Genomic DNA, 22,617 nt, shown 5'->3' on the forward strand with positions numbered 1-22,617 from the left:
GGGGGTGGGGTAACCAGGTGATAAAAAAACAAAATGTAAATAATGTTCACCAAAAAAATAAATTAAAAAGTCAATAAATAAAATAAAAATATAAAAAAATAAAAATAATGCCACAATGAGTAAAAAAAAATAGTTGTTTGGAAAATACTGGTTCACTTTGTTAGATCAACCAAATATTGATGCATGGCATTATATGGTATCAGTAAATCACATTTGTTAATATCACTGATCTCACAAAAAGTATTTTAAGGAGAAGTTGTAAAGCTCATAATGACATATACAAATTTTTTAAAAATTTGGAATTTAGTTTGATGGCTCAAATTTTGTCACTGACAAAAAGTTATCATTTGTTTCCCTTCAATTGACAGGCTTACTTTGTTCCTTTTTAAGAAAATGTCAAGTCTGAATAACATAGCGTGACATCATTAGCTCAGGGAAAAATGCTGTTCTTTAAAAAAGAGTTCATCTCACACATAAACATGTCCTTTTTCTCAGAACAGCCATTGTACTTTAGTATGTAGCAGAAATGCCTTATGGGTACTTCCAGTTTCATCACACATATTAAAAGCACCAGGATTTAATACAAATAATAATTTTTGTTACATCATCGCTTTTTTCTTTAATACAAATATTTTATGTTGAAGGATACAATACAGTGACTATTAGTTCAGCTTAGCACCACTACCTTTTTTTTTATTATTATTTATTTATTTGAGAGCGAGCGGGAGCGGGGGGAAGGGGCAGATGGAGAGGGAGAGAGTGTCTTAAGCAGACAGGGCTGAGCGTGGAGCCCAACATGGGGCTCCATCTCATGACCTTGAGATCATGACCTGAACTGAAACCGAGAGTTGGACATTTAACTGACAACACCACCCAGGCGCCACTACTTTTTTCCTTTTTTTAAAAGATTTTATTTATTTATTTAGAGTCCAAGCCAAGGAAGAGGGAGAGAAAGAATCTCAAGCAGACTCCACATTGTGTGAGGAGTTTGACATACCCTGAAATCATGACCTGAGCCAAAATCAGGTGTCTCATACGTAACCGACTGAGTCACCCAGGCTCTCATTAGCACCACTACTTTGATTTGTGATAAAGTACCAGCAGTTTTACTTAGCATTACTTTTGTACAATCAGTCTCAAGAAATCCCAGGAATCTGTGAACCGTACTTTTGAGAATTACTGCTTTAGAGCCATCCTAAAAAGTGTTGTAAAGGAGTCTAAAAAGGATCAACCTCATATGTGTGAAAACTAAGGGCCTGTCAGAATAAACTTCTATGCTCTTTAAAGGCAAACCACTAAATGTAGACACTCATTAATGTAATTTTCATGATGAATGGTATTTAGTTGAAAACTAGTAGACATGAGAAGTAGCCAAATGTGACTCATAACCTGAAGAAAAATTTGAAAATAAAAGTACATCGGTGGCAAAAATAATGGAATTAGGAAAAGAAGATTTAAAAACAGTTATTAAACTATTCTTAAGAGTTTAAAGGAAATCAAGAATGCAATGAGGAAAGAAATGAAAAATACTGAAAATTAACCAAATGGAAATTCTAGAGTTAAAGTATAACATCTGCAAAAAAAAAAAAAAAAAAAAAAAATTACCCAAAAGGAGTTAAGAAGTTAGATGATGTTGAAGAAAAGATCAATGAATTTGAGGACATAGTAATAAAAACAATGCAAAGTGAAGTACACACAGCAAATATATTTTGTATTTGCATTTTTGCTGTGTGTAGGAGTATGGGTGGATAGTGGAATGGAGCCTGAGTGACCTTTGGGAGATACAGAGAGTGGTCTAATCTATGTGTGATTAAAGTTCCTGAACTAGAGGGGCTAGTTAGAAAGGGGGAAATTTTAAAGAAAGAACAGCAGAAAACCACCCAAGTTTTATGAGAGATATAAACAGCTTAGTAACTCCAACAGGAGTAACTCAAAGGAAACCATATCAAGGTACATCATAATAAAATTGCTGAAAATCAGTAGGACAAAAAATTTGAAAGTAGAGGTGAGAAAACAAAGACACATTGCACATAGGGAAACATTTAAAAATAATGATTATGGACATTTTATCAGAAGCGGTGCAAGCCAAGAGATAATCAGTGATATTTTTAAGTGCTACAGTAATAAAATGTTAACTTAGATTGCTATATCCAACAAAAGTATATTTCAGAAATGAAGACTAAATAAAGGTATTTTTCACACAAACAGAAGCTACAAGAAGTGTTAAGGGAAGTTCCTTAGGCTAAAAGGAAGTGATAACAGATGGAAAATTAGATCAACACAATTAAATGAAGAGCATCAGAAACTGTAAATATTTGGGAACATACGAGAAATTTTTTTATTTTTAATTTTTTAAAAAGATTGAAATTTGTAAAGTGAAAGTAATTGCCGTATATTGTGGTGTTTATGAATTATGGAGAAGGAAATGTATGAAAACACAAAAAATAGGAAAGGAGAATAAAGTATACTGTTGTAGGACAAGTCCTATATTATTTGAAGGCAGACTGTATTAAGTTAAAAATGCATATTGGGGTGCCTGGGTGACTCAGTCGGTTAAGTGTCTGACTCTTGATTTCAGCTCAGCTCTTTTTTTTTTTCAAACCAGGCTGTTTTTATTGTGAATTATAAACTGTAAAATTCATTTTAAGGCATAGCTTTTTAAAATCTGTATTAATTCATCTGAAAATTCACAAGATTTTAAACTGCTTTAATGATCGTTAAGTTACAGGCTATAACTTGCAATCTCTGATTTTAGTGCAAACAATAATTCAGCTCACCTCTTGATCTCAAGGTCATGAGTTCAAGCCCTGTGTTGGGCTCCCCACCGGGCATGGAACCTACTTAAAAAATAAATAAAAATGCAAATTGTAAACCCAAGAGCAATCACTCAAACAGTGAAATGCAGATTATAGTTAAGCTAAGGGTTGAAATGAAATTGAATACCTAAAAATAATAAATTTAAATGAAGGTAGAAAGAGATAATAAAATAAAAAATAAGAACGAATATAGAACAATAAGACCATAGCTACAATTAATATGAATTATCTCACATTCCTTTCTTTTTTCTTTTTTTATATTTTATTTATGTATGTATGTATTTATTTTAGAGCATGCGTATGTGCACATGCATCTGGGGCGGGGTTAAAGGGGAGGGAGAGGAAGAGGGAAAACTCCCAAGCAGACTCTGCACCAAGCTGGAAGCCTGATGCAGCTCCATCCCTTAACCCTGAGATCATGACCAGAGCAGAAACCAAGAGTCAGAAGCTCAACTGACTGAGCCACTTAGGCGCCCCTGTCTCACATTCTTATTAGGAGGTAGAGATTGTGAGACTGGATAAAAAAAGAAAACCAAATATATATGTACAAGAAACCCACTTTAAATACAAAGTATAATATTAAAATACATATAGGAAAAGACTAATCAGGATATGAAATGTTATGTTAATAACTTGTTATTGTATTATGTTAATAGTAAATGAAGTAGACTTCTGGACAAGGAATTTTATTAAGGCCAATGGAGACATTTTGTGACGAAAATGGCAATTCATCACAGTCATCACAAAGACATAGTATCATAAATGTGCACATGTCTAATAACAGAGTTTGAAAGTATATGAAGCAAAACGTGATAGAACTGAAATGAGAAATGGACAAATCTGCAGTGGTAATTGGGGATTACAGCACTCCTTTCTCATAGTAATGTTCAGAATAACAGCAAATATGAACAAAATATCAACCAGTTTGACCTATTTGAAGTGTGTAGACTCATAATCACAGTAAAATACATATTCTTTGCATGTGCAGATGGCACATTCATTAAGGCAGAAAATATACTCAACCATAAAACAAGTCACTAAGAGTTGAAAAATCATGTGAGGTGTATTCTCTGACAATAGTGGAATTAATAGAAATCAAGTGTCTGGAAAATCCTGATGTATTTGGAAATTAAACAACATATTTCTAAATAAACCGTAGGTCAAAGAATGAATCACAAAAGAAGTCAGAAAATATTTTGAACTAAATTAAGATGGAAACGTGGCATACCAACATTTGTTTGATGCTGACAGAGTGGTATTGAGATGGAAATTTATGGTTCAAATGCTTAATTACAGAATAACGTTCTAAAAGCAATGATCAGCCCTCCTATTAAGAAATAGGAAAAGTGTCCCCTCCCCTCCTTCCACTTATAACAACAGGATTTACCTTCACTCCTAAAACAGCTAAATAAACCACCCAAAAGGATTAGAAGGAATACTATTAGGAATAGTGTCTGTGCTTACAAACTAGATTGGAAAACCTCATAATTTATGAAGCTTGGATAGAGTATTCAAGGCTTTTGCATTGGTAATGAATGATTAGCTTTAGATTAAGTACTGTTGGACGATACTGACATCTTAATAGCAAGACCCAAATACATTGAACTGTTTCCAAGTAACTTACCTGCATTTTAGAACAAAGCCCAAGAATATTTATAGAAATAAAAAAATATTTAGTACCCATCAAGGTAAAGTTCACAGTGTTTGGCATCCATTAAAAATTGCCAGGCATTCAAAAATGGAGAAAAACCTGGCCCATAATGAGAGAAATTAAAAACAACTCGGAACTGAAATAGATGTTGGAATTAGCAGGTATGGACATTAAAATAGTTTTTATAACTCTCTTATAAACTTATATTTAAAAGAGAAAGGAAAAGGGTAAAAAATGTGAGCAGGCCTGTGGTGGCAGAGTTCAATAAACTGGTGTTAATGCAAGATGATATATGAGAATGATGATGTGAAAGAGGCTGTAGTTTATAACGACAGAATGTTCTGCATTAGGACAGCACTGGACCTGACTATGAGGCAGCAGATTTTGCTTAAAGAGCAGTGGACAAAATATGAAGAGGATAAATTCTACCTTGAACTGTATCTGAAAGAAGTTATTTGGGAAAGAAAAGAGAAGAATGGGCAAAGAAATAATCATGGAATTGAAATCTGTGCTAGCAGTTGTCCTACAAATATTTTTAAGAAATGGGGTAAACGTGAAATGTACAATTTAGAACTATTTGAGCTATAAATGTATTACTTTAAATACATGTTTATTGTAATTATTAAAAAAATAATAAAAAAGAGGAAAGATTTAAAATAATAAGTCATTGAAAATGTTAAAATGACCCAAATTGAGTGTCTAGAGATGAAGACCATGATGTCTGAGGTGAAAAATAACACCAGATGGGATTAACAAATTAGACAGTGAAGAAGAAAAGATTGGTAAATTTGAAGACATCACAATACAAACCACTTTAGAAAAGAGTTTGGCAGTTTCCTACAAAGTTATTACACAATGACCATTCCTCTTCTAGATACTTACCCAAGAGAAATGAAAGCATGTCTATCAGGACATGTACGTTATTGTTTATGGCAGTTTATTTGTAAAAGCACCAAACTGTAGGTAACCCCAAATTCCCATAAACTAGTGGATGGATAAACACATTGTTGTATATCTATATAATGTAATACTACTTAGTACTAAAAGAAATGGAGTGTTGTTACACACAGCAATGTGGGAGAATCTCAGATTTTTTTGAGTGAAAGAAGCCAGATTTAAAAAGTATATTATGCAATTCCATTTACATAAAATCATAAATAATTCTAACTAAACCATAGTTACAGAAATCAAATCAGTTCTCTGGGGACGAAGTAAGGAGAGTGTAGAGGAGTTACCAAGGGGCATAAAAAACCTTTGGGGGGAGTGATGGATAAATTTACAATCTTGATTATGATGAATTTTACTTTTTAGTTATAGTTGTCAAAAGTTATGAGATTGTGGATTCTAAATATGTGCAGTTTATTTCATGTCAATCATAATAAAGCTGTTAAGAATTTTTTTAAAAGAGCAAATTAAATTCCAAAGTAACTATAGAAGGAAGCAAATTATATATGTGTATACACACAAATCAATAAATTAGAAAATAGATAGAGAAAAAAAACAAAATAAATAAAACTTGCAGCTGTTTTTTGTGAAGATGAATAAAATTGATAATTCACTTGCTACTGTGAATAAGAACAAAAGAAAGAAAGCACAAGTTATTCATATTGGAAATGAAAGGAACCTACAGACATTAATTGGATTATGAGTCAACATCAAGAACATATTTATGCCACTAAATTTAAAAGATATATCAAACTTTAAGAAACTATGAAGATTATTTTAAAGGTACAAATTACAGCCAACAGAAGAAAGAATAAAAAATCTGAGTAGGTGTTCATCAAATATATAAATTGAACTGGTAATCAAAAACCTTCCCAGAAAGCAGACCCAATATTAGATGGTTTCACTGGTAAAATCTATCTAATATTTAAGGAAGAAATACTGGCAATCATTCATAAATAGAGAAAGGATAAAGTTTTTCCTAATTCATTTCATGAAATCAGCATTACTCTAATACTAAAACCAGACAAAGACATTACAGGAAAAGAAAACTACAGACCAATGTTTCTTAAAATTATAGAGGCAGAAATTCTTTACAAAATATTTGCAGGTTGGGGTGCCTGGGTGGCTCAGTTGGTTAAGGTCCTACTCTTGATTTTGGCTCAGGTCATGATCTCAGGTTTATGAGATCAAGCCCCAAGTTGGGCTCCGCACTCAGTGTGGAGTCTACTTGTTTCTCTCCTTCTGCCCACCACCCTGCTCGTGTGCTCTCTTGCTCACTCTCAAATAAATAAATAAATAAATAAATAAATAAATAAATAAAATCTTTAAAAAATATTTGCAAGTTGAATTCAATAAAATATTATAAAATACATACATATGTATATAATATAACTCACAGTCAAGTGAGTTTATATAGGAATGCAAAACTTGTTTAACAGCTTATAATTAATTCTTGTAATTCACCATATTGGAATAATAAATGGGAAAATTCATCTGATCATTTCCATAGGTGGAGGAAAAAACACTTAATACCCATTCATGTTGTAAAATTAAAAAAATGAAAACTAAACTCACAATTAGTAAGAATAGAGGGAAACTTTGTCAACCTCAGAAAGCACATTGCTGAAGAACATAGAACTATATAATACTTGGTAATTAAAGACTAATAACTTCTAAGATTAAGAGCAATGCACGGTCAACTTCTAAAACATCTATTCAGTGCTTTATAGAAGATATGCAAATAGCCAATAAGCACACAAAAAGATGATCAGTGTCATTAGTTATTATTAATCATCAGGGAATACAAATTAAAACCACAGTTAGAAACCACAGCCACCAGAATGGCTAAAATTAAAAAGACGGAAAATTCTTTTTGTTGATAGTGATATGTAGCCATTGGAACTTTGGTGGACTTCATGATGGTATAATCACTTGGGAAAACAGTTTGGCAGTTTTTAAAGTAAAGTTAATCATGCAGTCTAGCAATTCCATTCTTAGGTGTTTATTCAAGAGAAATCAACACATACTTACAAAAGGGTTTACACAATGTTCATAGTAGCTTTATTTGCAGTAGGGAAAAAACATAAATACTGCTGATGTTCATCAGCTGGAGAATGTATAAACAAATTGTGCAATATCCATATGTATTTTATTTGTTGCTGTGCAACAAATGACTCAAAATTTAGTGGTTTAAGAAAACAGTTTATCTCACAGTTTGTATAGATGAGGAATCCAGGCGTGGCTTAGCTGGTCTCTTATGCACTGCAATCAGTATGTTATCTCAAGGCTCAACTAAGGAAGTATAAACTTTTGAGGTCATTGATGTGGTTGCTGACAGGATTCATTTCCATGCGAGCTGTTGAACCGAGACTCAGCTCTTCACTCACTCGTGGTTGGAGGCTGTCTTTTGTTCCTTACTATGTTTGCCTCTCTCTATACCAGTTTACAAGGCAGTTGGTTTCATCAGAGAGAACAAGTAAAGGGCAAGAGAGAGTGTGCTAGCAAGATGGAAACCAGTCTTGTAACCTATCTCAGAAGTCACATCCCATCACCATTATTACATTCTCTTCATCAGAAGTAACTTGGTACAGCTCACACTCATGGAGAGGGAATTACAAAGTGCATGAATACCATGAGGGTGGGGAGCACTGGAAGCCATTTCAGAAGCTGCCTACCTTACGATATAATGGAATACTACTAAATAATGAAAAAGAACTTTATTGGTACACACAATAGTGTAGATGAATGTCAAAAACATTATGCAGAGCAAAAGAACCCAGACATAAAAGATAACAAAACTAATCTTTAGAGTGAGAAGGAAGATCAGTGGTTGGGTGGGGAAGGTTTTTGTTTCAAAGGAGTATAAATATCTTTTTGTGATATAGGAAATGTTCTTACCTTAATTGTGGTAGTGGTTGCAGTGGTGTACATATTTGTCAAAATTCATGAGTGAATTTTATTATATGTAAGTCATAATCTAAGTTGGGGTTTTTAAAAATATGCTATTGGATTTATTGGACTCTTTTTAAGTCTTTTTGCAGTTTTATTGAGATGTAATTGATATGCAACACTGTATACTTTTAAAGTGTACAGTGTAATGACTTGACTTGAATATATTGTAAAGTGATTACCACAGTAAGTTTAGTTAACATCCATCATCTTACATAAATACAAAAAAAGGTGAGCGGGAGTTTCTCCCTGTACTGGGGACTCTTAGGATTTACTTTTTTAACAACTTTGTTTGTTTATTTATTTTTAAACTCCCAACAATTCAATGTTAACAAAAATAATGATTTGTTTTCCACCATTTTTAAGGCTGGAAACAAAAATCTCTGACCAAAAAGTAGTTTTCCATTATCTAGTAAATGGGCATGCCTTACCAAAAGTATTGATTTGGAAGGTATATTCTAATAATGCCTCCAAAGGTGGTTAGTTAACATATACCCAAAGGAAAAGAAATAATAGGTATGGAAGTTTTTCTAAATAAGGGCATATTTCTTAAAATGACCCCCATGAACACCCAAACCCTTGGGGAAATCAATTTTTTTTCACTTTTATTTCAGATTCCCCCACTGAAGTTTCAACAACTTTAAAAATACCACATAGTAGTGTTAACTGTAGTCATCACGTTATGTATTATATCCCCAGTGCTTATTATATGATAACTGAAAGTTGTACCTTTTGAACACCTTCATTCAATTCCCAAGTCTCCACTTCTGGTTACTACAAATACCTCTTTTTCTGTGTGTTTCTTTTTCTTTCTTTTTTTTTTTTAGATCCACATGTAAGTGACATATATAGTACTTGCTTTCTGTATCTGACTTCTTTCACTTAGCATAATGCCCTCAAGGTCTGTTCATGTTAACAGAATGGCAAAATTTCCTTCTTTTTTATATCTGAATAATATTGAAATGTATACATAAATCACAGCTTCTTTATTCATTCATCCATCAGTGGACACTTCAGTTGCTTCCATATTTTGGCTATTGTAGATAATGCTGCTATGAACATGAGGGTGCAGATGTCTCTTTGACATAGTGTTTTTGCTTCCTTTGGATATATTGCTGGATCATATGGTAGTTGTGTTTTTAATTTTTGAGGACCCTCCATGCTGTTTTCCCTAGTGGTTGTACTAATTTATAATTTCACCAGCAGTGCACAAGCATTCCCTTTTCTCCACATCTTTGCCAGCATTTATTGCTCGTCTTTCTGATAGAAACCATTCTAATAGGCATAAGATGATATCTCATTGTGGTTTGGACTTGTATTTCCCTACTAGTGATGTTGAGCACCTATTCATTTACCTGTTTGCCATTTGTATCTTTTTTGGAAAAATATCTGTTCAGGTTGTTTGCCACCCCCCCCCCCCTTTTTTTTTAAAGATTTATTTGTTTAGAGAGTGAGAAGGAACAAGGGAGGGACAGAGAAGAGGGAGAGAATCCTTAAGCAGACTCCCCACTAAGTGCGGAGTGCAGTGCCGGGCTTGATCCCAGAACCGTGAGATCATGACCTGAGCTGAAACTAAGAGCCGGATGCTTAACCAACAGAGCTATCCAGGCGCCCTTGCCCATTTTTAATTGGATTGTTGGTGTGTGTGTGTGTGTGTGTGTGTGTGTGTGTGTTTTGCTATTGTGTTGTGAGTTCGTTATATATTTTGGATTAGCTCCTTATCGGATATATGGTTTGCAAGTTCAGTGGACTGCTCTTAATGATATCTGCGTATCTTTTCCAAGTAACATACTAGGGTGCTGTATTGGCAGTGCTGTCTTATGTTAAGATCCTTGGTGTTAGGCAGACCCAGATATGAATACTGGCTCTGAAACTTGCTGCATTCTAGTGCTTCACTGACCTAAATTATTTTGGATATTCCTAAAACAATAACTACTGTTTATTTATGATCTATACTGGCCAGGTACTATGCTAAACATTTATGTGTGTATTACTTTAGTTAATACAAATCAAAATAAACAACATTTTTTGAGACACATACTAGTACAAAATATTTCCATACCTTATGTGATTTAATGCAGCAACCCAATGAAGTGTTGGTACTATAATTATCCCCACTTTACAGAAGAAGAAATTGAGACCAACAGAATCAATTTTTAAAATATGAGGAACTCTGGTTGCTGTCAAGATTCTGGTTTTGTTTTCTATTCCTCTCTACCTGTGGAATTAGACTTTTTATATGTTACCCAAGCTTGTTGCAAAGAGTAACTAACTGTGACTTAAACTTAAAATCTCTTTTTGTTTTTTCTTTAAGAAACTTCTTTTAGATTATGAATACTAAGAGTATCTGCAGGAGTCTAGGTAGAAGGTGTCAGGTGAAGATCGGTTTCTTAAGAGGAAAGCACTCGGCAGACTTGGAAGAGCATAAGCTCAGTTCCAGACAAGTACAGCTCTAGAAATACCAATCTTAGCCATAAACAAAAAGGCAATGTTTAGATGTATTTGATATAAAAAGTATGGCTCATTTTTTTTTTTACCATTTCCATAAAAGAAAAATTCTTTGTCAGCAGTGACATTTTTGAAGGCCAAAGTTGATAAAACTTTGTGCTTGTAAAATATATTATGACGTTTTATCAAAAGTGCCCAAATAGGAATTTTCTTTGGGGAAGTAAAACTGTGTAACTGAGACCATGAAGTGTTTGATTGTAGCACTGCTTGCTTTCGTAACTATATTTCCATAGTACATAGTACTTGTGTAGCATGAGGTTTTTTCCCCCTGCGTTCCCTTTGTCAGCATGGAATTATTTTTCTTCTTTTATATTTAACATAATCAGTTTTTTCAGTATTCAATCACTTATAAGTCAGTTGAATTATGTTTTAATCTAAAGTATAGACTAGGCTGGGTGGCTCAGTCGGGTTAAGCGTCTGACTTTTGATTTCGGCTCAGGTCATGATCTCAGGGTCATGAGACTGAGCCCTCATCGGGCTCCATGCTGGATGTGAAGCCTGCTTAAAATTCTCTCCCTCTCCCTTTGCCCCTTTCCCTGCTTACGCACGTGCTTTCTGTCTCTGTAAAAATAAAGTATAAAAAAGTATACTTTTAAAAATACACTTTTTAAAAAAAGTAAGGACTAGCAACAACCTAATTAAAGTAGATATATGCAATACTTGTATATTCTGATTCAACAGTCTGCTTAATATAGTGTAGTTCCAGAAATTAGCTGATTGATTTATAAGTAGACTTGATTCCTGAAAAATAATTTGTGGAGCACTGGGAAAATTTTGATTCCTCAATGTTTTTCATTAGCATCATGTTCATTTTTGCCTTTTTGCCTTTAAGTCTTTTGTCTTCACTGAATAGAATAACTTTTAGTGTGGCACTCCTTCACAACCCAGCTATCCTTCAATCTGGGTTTAAGTCTCATCTCTCTCAAAATCTTCTCTATTTATCCAACACATGTTTTTTTCTTTTCTGAAATTTTGTTGCTTTTCTCTTTAACATAATTTAAATTGTCTTCTAGATTATATACATTGGCTATATTTTGTCAGCGTCTTTCAGGGATGTTATTTCCTTTTATCCTTAGACCCTAGAAATAGTTAAGAAAGGCAATATTATTCTCCATTTTACGATACAAAAACTAAAGAATCGATATTTGATTTCTTTAAGATAAGACTTCAACCCAAATCTTCATTCTGAAATATGCTTTGCTTATACTATACCACTTCAAGATTTATACTTTACCTGCTATTCCTACCACATGCTGAACACATAGTGGTATTGTCAGTTGACAGTAGGTCAGTTTAAAATAGGTTGTTTCTTTTCTTTTCTTTTCTTTTTAATGTTTTTTTATTATATTATGTTAGTCACCATACAGTACATCCCTGGTTTTTGATGTTCAATGATTTATTAAAATAGGTTGTTTCTAATCAACCCCCCAGTCACTGGTATCTATTTCTTTTAAAAGCTATAATTGTAGAGTCTTTTGTCATAATTAATCTTGAAGCCTGAGTTCTTCAAAAGGGCCATTTGTTTGTTTAAGATTTGAAGTTTGGACTATAGAAGTGTTTCTTATTTATTCATCAGAGAAACATCATTGTGTACCAGATGCCTAATATTATTGGTAGCCTTAGGTATGGACAAATGTTGATTGCATTATTTTGTTAGTAATATTCAGTCTTTTCTTATTTATACAGGAGAGATTAAACAGATTCTAGAAAATGAACTTCAGATACCTGTGTCTAAAATGCTGTTGAAAGGCTGGAAGACTGGAGATGTGGAAGACAGTGTGAGTTTCTTAATTGCCTAGAAATAAAAGAAAATTAAGTCATGCAAGTGACTAAATGATATATAAAAATTGATTTTTATTAATTGTGTTACATATGACAGAAGTAGATTTTGGTACTAGTAACTTAGTTTAAGGAATCAGCAAACAGTGTTTTTCAAGTTAAAAAACATTTTCATGGTAAACCAACAGTAGTTTTGAATGAGTTAGGTATGTAAATGAAAACACTATATGGCATGTTTTTCCCATTTCTAACTGTTATGTAGGAGTTCGTTTGGCACTCTTTTTTGAGAGCTCTTACTTTTTTATCCAACCTCATAGGGTGTCAGTAAGTGCCCTGGAATAATAATTTACTGAACAATTACTTATTGGCCTGAAAGAAGTCATACACAATGTATACATGTATGCCAGAAATTGATTATGAAAAAGATGGTAATAATAAGACATTTTTTAAACTTGTAAATTTAATGGTAAGAATCTTTGTTTACTTGGGTAGTGGCTAGTGCATGGAATGAATTGTACTTTAAAAATTTTCATAAATTGTTGCAATTTTAAGGCAGTAGTTGCTGTTCTCAAGGACTCAGTAGCAGCCTCTGGTATTAAATGTTTCACACACTGTTTCTTTGTCTGACAGAGAGAGTGGGGAGAGATGGAATGAAATGAATTAACTCTCAAGTTTTAGATGTTTGAAGTGCAAATAATTATCAAATGGTTTCATAGTTATTAACTTGATATTTCAATATCTAGGCATAAACTTAGAATCTTCAACTTTTAGTTCAGTTCTTTGTTAATGACTTCTGGTAGACATTGTGCTTACAAATATTTATATGTGAGTTCATTTGGTATATGGAGATATTTGGGGTATTTCAATAAGATATTTATATGAATTTCACATTAGCAAGATATTTATAAATTTAGGTACAAGTTAACGATGTACTATTTTAGGGGTCAGCAGACTTTCTATCCAGAACCAGGTTATAAATATTTTAGGCTTTTCAAGCAATACAGTCTCCATTGCAGCTACTCATTTCTGCTGTCGTAGTGTGAAAGGAACCGTAGGCCATATGTGAAAGAGTGAGCCATGACTGTGTTCCAGTACATCCTTATTTATGGACACAGAAATTTGAATTTTATGTAATTTCGTATATCATGAAATACTCTTCTTTCGATTATTTCCCCCCCCCCATTTAAAGTTGTAAAAATCGTCCCTAACTTCATAGGCCATATAAAAATAGGCAATAGGATAGATTTGTCCCATAGGCATAGTTTGCTGACCCCTGATGCTACATGGCTGTTGTAATTGAAACATATGTTAAAAAATAAAAAGTAATGCTACTTGAGTAAATCAACAACCTCAGCAGAAATAAAACACTAGAATGCATTAGTTTATATAACTGTATCATTTATTTGTTCATTTATTGAGAAATCTATGGATATGAATCAGTTGCACATGGCATTTTCAGTAGTTTGTGAAGAGAAAGGCAGTTATTTTGAAAATGTTTTTAAAGCTGTCTGTTCTAATATTTGAACATAATCTTTTGTCACCAACAACATTTTCAGTTACTTATTTTTGTATAATCTTTTCCTAAGGTCATTTCTGCTATTCCTATGCCATTAATTTTCTGATTGCTCCCAAATTTATATTTCCAGGTTATACTTCTGTGAATTCAAGTATCCAAATTGGTAATTCACTTTGTACTCGCATACCTTATCACATCTTTAAGTTAGCATGTTTAAAATGGAGCTCTTCGTTTTCCTTTCTGTGCCATTTCTCTACCAGTTTTCCCCGATAAACAGCAGCACTATATAGCCGCTGCTGAATCCAAAAATATGGGCATCCAGTCTTTTCCCATTTCAAACAACACCTAATCCTTTGGTAAGTCCTATAGCTTCTGTCTCCAAAATATATTTCAATAATGGTGACTTTTCAGTATTTTTATTTTGCTGCCTAATTTAGGCCATTAGCATCTTTTGCCTGGACCAGTATAATAGCTTCATCATTGTTTCTCCAGCTTCCTTTCCTGGGTTCTTTCTTACTTTCTCCACACAGCAGCCAGAATGATCTTTTAAGAATATAAATAAAATTTTATCACTCTCCTGTTAAAACAGTTTTTTATTGCACTTAGAATAAAATTCAAGCTACTCACCATAGTTCAAAAGGCATTGTACTATTTACCCACTGTTCACCTCTACAACCTCATCTTCAGCCTTTCTTACCCTCACTTTCCATGATGCAGCCATAGAAACACCCTTTTAATCCTTCTAATAGACCCAAGCACTTTATATCTTTACCTGTACCTTCAACTGCTTGGAATGCTTTACCCCCAGTTCTTCACGTGGGTGGCTCTATTTCATCCTTCAGGTCTCAGTTTAAACATTACTTTCTCTAACAGGCCTCTGTATAAAATTAGGTTCCCATCCCAGGAATTACTATTATAGTCCCATGAGTAAATGTTTGTGGAATGAATGAATGAATGAATAAATGACTTAAAGTATCCATTTATATAATCATGCCATATGTGATTTGAGGGGGAAGATTTAGTGGAAAGTCTTTGGATGGTGTCATGGCAAAAGGACAGTAGTGACTTGATCAAGTGGTAGGAGTAAACATTTGTCAGTAATCCAACAATTAAAATAATGAAAGATAGGGAGGTCGGGAGTTAAGATGGTGGAGGAGTAGGGGACCTCTTTTTCAGCCGGTTCCCTGAGTCGAGTTGGATAGGTACCAGACCAGCCTGAACATCCACGGAATCAGCCTGAGACGCAGGAAGATACATCTGGATCTCTACAAATGAACATCTCCAGCGCTGAGTATTGAGGTACGAAGCGGGGAGCTGTGAAACCGCACACAGATATCGGAAGATAAACGGAAGGGGGAGGGAACCGCTGCGTTTGGGCGCAGGGAAGCAGTAGCCACCTGCACGGGGGAGCGGGCGGACTCGCTGACTGGCACCCGGGAGAGAGCAGACTGAGACCATGAGCAGGGGAACGCGTGACCAGACTGAAACGAGCACCAGTGTGCTTACTGGATCCAGACTGAGACCAGGAGCTCCGGAGAACGCAGGGGCGGCTGGCGGCTGGCAGTGTTAGAAACACAAAGGACAGAGACGCGCCGGCCCTGGAAGTGAGGGCTGGGACGCCAGGTGTGTGACGCACATCCTGGGGCGCTGCAAGGTTGAGCAGCACCAACAGAAACAGAGTTAAAGTGGCCAGAACATCAGTGGGAACGGTCCGCGATCCCTCTGTTCTGAGACAGAGGCTGAGATTCGGCCACTGCTGCGCTGACTCTCAGAAGAGGCACAGCAAACCTCCAGGGAAAGCCGCCAGAGAACAAAAGCCTGGAATACCGGCTCACAGTGTGCCCATCTCCATCCCCCCTCACAGGGGACACGGAGACTGTACCAAAACAGGGTTGCCTGAATATCAGCGTGGCAGGCCCCTCCCCCAGAAGGCAGGCTGAAAAATCAAGAAGCCCACATCCCTAAGATCCCTATAAAACAAGGGTGCACGGCCTGGGTCCCGGTCAATAATCTGGGCTCTGGACAACCCCGCAACCTCTCCTCATCAGAATGACGAGAAGGAGAAATCCCCCCCAGCAAAGAAAAGACAATGAGTCTGTGGCCTCTGCCACAGAATTAATGGATATGGACATCACCAAATTATCAGAAATGGAATTCAGAGTACAATGGTCAAGATGATGTGTAGACTTGAAAAAAGTATTAACGAAAATGTTAATGAGAATATAGAATCTCTAAGGGCGGAAATGAGAGCGGATCTGGCAGAAATTAAAAATTCTATGAGCCAAATGCAGTCAAAACTAGAGGCTCTGACGGCCAGGGTGAATGAGGCAGAAGTACGTATCAGCGATTTGGAGGATGGGTTAGTACAAGACAAAGCTAAAATAGAATCTGGACTTAAAAAAATCCACACTCAAGAATGTAGGTTACGGGAGATTACCGACTCAATGAAACGTTCCAATGTCAGAATCATCGGCATCCCCGAGGGGGTGGAGAAAAACAGAGGTCTAGAAGAGATATTTGAGCAAATTGTAGCTGAAAACTTCCCTAATCTAGCAAGGGAAACAAACACTCGTGTCCAAGAGGCAGAGAGGACCCCTCCCAAGCTCAACCATGACAAACCTACGCCACGTCACGTCATAGTGCAATTCGCAAATATTAGATCCAAGGATACAGTATTGAAAGGGGCCAGGGCAAAGAAATTTCTCACGTACCAAGGCAAAGGTATCAGAATTACGTCAGACCTGTCTACACAGACCTGGAATGAGAGAAAGAGTTGGGGGGCGGGGCATTTTTAAAGCTCTTTCAGAGAAAAACATGCAGCCAAGGATCCTTTACCAGCAAGGCTGCCATTCAGAATTGATGGAGAAATAAAGACCTTCCAGAATCGCCAGTCATTGACCAATTTCGTAACCACGAAACCAGCCCTACAGGAGATATTAAGGGGGGGGTTCTATAAAGGTAAAAAGGCCCCAAGAGTGATACAGAACAGAAAGTCACAATCCATAGAAACAAAGACTTTACTGGCATCATGGCATCATTAAAATCATCTCTCTCAATATTCAGTCTCAATGTAAATGACCTAAATGCTCCCATAAATGCCACAGGGTTGCAGATTGGATAAAAAGACATGACCCATCCATTAGCTGTCTACAAGAGACTCATTTTGAACCTAAAGATACATTCAGACTGAAAGTAAAGGGATGGAATACCATCTTTCACGGCTAATGGACCTCAAAAGAAAGCTGGGGTAGCAATTCTCGTATCAGACAGATTGGATTTTAAACTAAAGACTACAGTTAGAGACACAGAAGGGCACTATATTATTCTTAAAGGATGTATGCAACAAGTGGATATGACAATTATAAATACATATGCCCCCAACAGGGGAGCAGCAAGATACACAAGCCAACTCTTAACCACAATAAAGAGACATATAGATAAAAATACGTTAATAGTAGGGGACCTCAACACTCCACTATCAGAAATAGACAGAACACCATGCAAAAAATCGAGAAAGAAACAAGGGCTTTGAATGCCATACTCGCCGAGTTGGACCTCATAGATATATATAGAACACTACACCCCAGAACCAAAGAATACTCATTCTATTCTAATGCCCATGGAACATTCTCAAGAATAGACCATGTTCTGGGACACAAAACAGGTCTCAACTGATACCAAAAGACTGAAATTATTCCCTGCATATTCTCAGACCACAACGCTTTGAAATTGGAACTCAACCACAAGGAAAAATTCAGAAGAAACTCAAACACTTGGAGACTAAGAACCATCCTGCTCAGGAATGATTCGATAAACCAGGAAATCAAAATCAATTTAAACAATTTATGGAGACCAACGGGAATGAAAACACAACGGTCCAAAACCTATGGGATACTGCAAAGGCAGTCCTAAGGGGGAAATACATAGCCATCCAAGCCTCACTCAAAGAATAGAAAATTCTAAAATGCAGTTTTTATATTCTCACCTCAGGAAGCTGGAACAGCGACAGAGGGACAGACCTAATCCACGCATGAGGAAGCAGTTGACCAAGATTAGAGCAGAAATCAATGAATCAGAAACCAGGAGTACAGTAAAGCAGATCAACAGAACTAGAAGCTGGTTCTTTGAGAGAATCAATAAAATTGACAGACCACTGGCAAGACTTATCCAAAGAATAGAGAAAGGACCCAAATTAATAAAATTATGAATGAAAAAGGAGAGGTCACAACCAACACCAATGAAATTGGAAGGATTATTAGAAACTTTTATCAACAGCTTTATGCCAATAAATTAAGCAATCTGGAAAAGATGGAGGCCTTCCTGGAAACCTATAAACTACCAAGACTGAAACGGGAAGAAATTGATTTTTTAAACAGGCTAATTAATTATGAAGAGATTGAGTCAGTGATAAACAACCTTCCAAAAAACAAGACTCCAAGCCCGGACGGTTTTCAGGGGAATTCTACCAAATATTCAAAGAAGAAATAATACCTATTCTCCTAAAGCTATTTCAAAAAAATAGAAACAGAAGGAAAGCTACCAAACTCATTCTATGAGGCCTGTATTACCTTGATCCCCAAACCAGGCAAAGACCCCATCCAAAAGGAGAATTACAGACCGATTTCCCTAATGAATATGGACGCCAAAATCCTCAACAAGATCCTGGCTAATAGAATCCAACAGTGCACTAAAAGGATTATCCATCATGACCAAGTGGGATTCATCCCTGGGATGCAAGGGTGGTTCAACATTCACAAATCTATCAGTGTCTTAGATTTTATCCAGAAAGAAATATTCAAAAATCATATGATTCTCTCAATAGATGCAGAAAAGCATTTGACAAAATACAGCATCCTTTCCTGATTAAAACCCTTCAGAGTGTAGGGATAGAGGGTACAAGCCTCAATCTCATAAAAACCATCTATGAAAAGCCTACAGCAAATATCATTCTCAATGGGGAAAAGCTAGAAGCCTTTCCCTTAAGATCAGGTACACGACAAGGATACCCACTCTCGTCATTATTATTCAACATAGTACTAGAAGTCCTTGCAACAGCAGTCAGACAACAAAAAGGGATAAAAGGTATCCAAATGGCAAAGAAGAAGTCAAAATGTCTCTCTTCGCAGATGACGTGATACTCCATATGGAAAACCCAAAAGAATCCACTCCCAAACTATTAGAAGTTATAGAGCAATTCAGTAATGTGGCAGGATACAAAATCAGTGCTCAGAAATCAGTTGCATTTCTATACACGAATAATGAGACCGAAGAAAGAGAAATTAGGGAATCCATCCCATTTACAATAGCACCAAAAACCATACGTTACCTTGGAATTAACTTAACCAGAGACGTAAAGGACCTATATTCTAGAAACTATAAATCACTCTTGAAAGACACTGAGGAAGACACAAAAAGATAGAAAAATATTCCATGCTCATGGATCGGAAGAATTAACATTGTTAAACGTCCATGCTACCCAGAGCAATCTACACTTTCAATGCTATCCCGATCAGAATACCGATGACATTTTTCAAAGAACTGGAACAAATAGTCCTTCAATTTGTATGGAACCAGAAAAGGCCCCAAATCGCCAAGGAACTGTTGAAAAGGAAAAACAAAGCTGGGGGCACCACAATGCCGGATTTCGAGCTGTACTACAAAGCTGTGATCACAAACACAGCATGGTACTGGCACAAAAACAGACACATAGACCAATGGAACAGAATAGAGAACCCAGAAATGGACCCTCGGCTCTTTGGGCAAGTAATCTTTGATAAAGCAGGAAAAAACATCCAGTGGAAAAAAGACAGTTTCTTCAATAAATGGTGCTGGGAAAATTGGGACAGCTACATACAAAAGAATGAAACTTGACCACTCTCTCACGCCATACACAAAGATAAACTCCAAATGGACAAAAGACCTCGATGTGAGACAGGAATCCATCAAAATCCTAGAGGAGAACGTAGGCAGCAACCTCTACGACATCGGCCAAAGCAACCTTTTTCATGACACATCTCCAAAGGCAAGAGAAACAAAAGATAAAATGAACTTGTGGGACTTCGTCAAGATAAAAAGCTTCTGCACGGCCAAGGAAACAGTCAAAAAAACTAAGAGGTAGCCCACGGAATGGGAGAATATATTTGCAAATGATGCTACAGATAAAAGACTGGTATCCAAGATCTACAAAGAACTTATCAAACTCAATACGGGAGAAACAAATAAACAAATCATAAAATGGGCAGAAGATATGAACAGACAGTTTTCCAATGACGACATACAAATGGCTAACAGACACATGAAAAAATGTTCAAAATCACTAGCCATCAGTGAAATTCAAATCAAAACCACACTAAGATACCACCTTATGCCAGTTAGAATGGCAAAAATTGACAAGGCAAGAAACAACAATTGCTGGAGAGGATGTGGAGAAAGGGGATCCCTCCTACATTGTTGGTGGGAATGCAAGTTGGTCAGCCACTCTGGAAAACAGTGTGGAGGTCCCTTAAAAAGTTAAAAATTGAGCTACCCTATGACCCAGCCATTGCACTACTGGGTATTTACCCCAAAGATACAGACGTAGTGAAGAGAAGGGCCATATGCACCCCAATGTTCATAGCAGCACTGTCCACGATAGCTAAATCGTGGAAGGAACCGAGATACCCTTCAACAGATGACTGGATTAAGAAGTTGTGGTCCATATATACAATGGAATATTACTCAGCTATCAGAAAGAACGATTTCTCAACATTTGCTGCAACATGGACGGGACTGGAGGAGATAATGCTAAGTGAAATAAGTCATGCAGAGAAAGACAATTATCATATGATTTCTCTCATCTATGGAACATAAGAACTAGGAAGATCGGTAGGGGAAGAAAGGGATAAAGAAAGGGGGGGTAATCAGAAGGGAGAATGAAGCATGAGAGAATATGTACTCTGAGAAACAAACTGAGGGCTTCAGAGGGGAGGGGGGTGGGGGAATGGGATAGACCGGTGATGGGTAGTAAGGAGGGCACGTATTGCATGGTGCACTGGGTGTTACACGCAACTATTGAATCATCGAACTTTACATCAGAAACCAGGGGTGTACTGTATGTAGCATAATTAAAATACATTAAGAAAAAATAAAATAAAATAAAATTATATGCATATATTTAAAAAAATAAAATAATGAAAGATAGGAAGGTAAAAAATAATTTTCCTATGTGTATATGCATGTATTTTGTTTGCATGTTAACTCTATAGAGGTAACACAGATCACTTTCAAAAGGACTTACACACATTTGATATTAAGATTCGGAACTTAAAGGTGAAGTTATGAGTAATTGCCTACTACAGTGTTTTTGCAGACCATGAGCTACAAACCATTAATGGGATGTGAAGTGAATTGAGTGGGTTATAGTCAGCATTAAAAAAAAGAAATAGAATAGAAGATGTCAAAGTATATTGCAAGTAGTAAGGGTAAGTATTTTTATTTAACATATAGCTAATATTAGTCAAACGAAGTCCCAGTGTCCGTGGAGTAAGACTGTGTACTTAGTAAGATGCACCTTCTTGTGGAGGGATCAAGAATGAGTTCCTCATGTTTTATGCTTGGGTAAGATCAGCCCACTGTCTCTATTTCTATCTGCAGGGTTAAGAGAGATTCCTAGACATTCACTTCACTTGCTTTCCAACAGTTTCAGCCTTAACATTATTGTTTGATTATACCAGGACTAATTTTATTGTATCTTTACCCACTGTTTATGCCAGTCACTGCAAGAGTCTAAGATTCTCATATCCCCCCTCATTCAAATTTTCATAGTTTCTGCATAGGCCGTATCTTTCTCTATTCTTTTTCATCTGTAATACCTGAAACCTGTTTGCTATTCCCTGTGGAACTAATTTTACCATTAGCCAGATTCCTTCTTTTGTCAACCTCTTCCCTGCACATTCCTTTCACCATCTTCCTGTGACTGAAACCTGTCTTTCTGAGGACGTTATTTCTCTATAGCCATAGCCTTCTCAGTGTTAATTGCTTTTCTTTAGCAGCCATCATACCACTGGATTATCTGATAAAATATGTGTTCTTATTGTACCTCACTTCCACTTCCAGACCATTATCAGTCCTTCATCTCTAAAAATCTTCAGCTTTGAATTTCGTGTTAAAAGGTCATCACCTATACTTATTGAGGTCATCTCCCCTCATTTCCTGATGATTTTTAAGGTCCTGGTCCTTAACTGCTCTCTGTCTTAATTCTTAGTAATTTAACTATCTTTGTAAGTGATTCTTCGAATACTTTGGCCTCTTAGTTTCTTGAATTTCTTCCCTACAGAAATCTTTTCCTCCACCCTGCATCAACTATATCTTCCCATGGTCCTATCATTTAATTATAATTCTCAAATCTTAATTTCAGGCTTCCATTTTCTGCTTACCATCTCTTATCTTTCTAGCTCATTTTCTTTGGTATCTTA

At 36.0% G+C, this 22,617-nt stretch overlaps 1 protein-coding gene across 5 annotated transcripts in view; it reads left to right on the forward strand.

The window, feature by feature from the left end:
* FAF1 (Fas associated factor 1) overlaps positions 1-22,617 on the forward strand; it is a 486,729-nt gene that overhangs the window by 179,145 nt on the left and 284,967 nt on the right. For all 5 annotated transcript variants that reach the window (XM_048220345.2, XM_048220346.2, XM_057310649.1 and 2 more), the window contains one exon: positions 12,556-12,647. In XM_048220345.2, the coding sequence (XP_048076302.1) occupies positions 12,556-12,647 (92 nt within the window). The remainder of the gene's footprint in view (positions 1-12,555; positions 12,648-22,617) is intronic.

The sequence above is a fragment of the Ursus arctos genome, unplaced genomic scaffold (genome assembly GCF_023065955.2).
Source record: "Ursus arctos isolate Adak ecotype North America unplaced genomic scaffold, UrsArc2.0 scaffold_12, whole genome shotgun sequence".
Lineage (NCBI taxonomy): Eukaryota > Metazoa > Chordata > Mammalia > Carnivora > Ursidae > Ursus > Ursus arctos.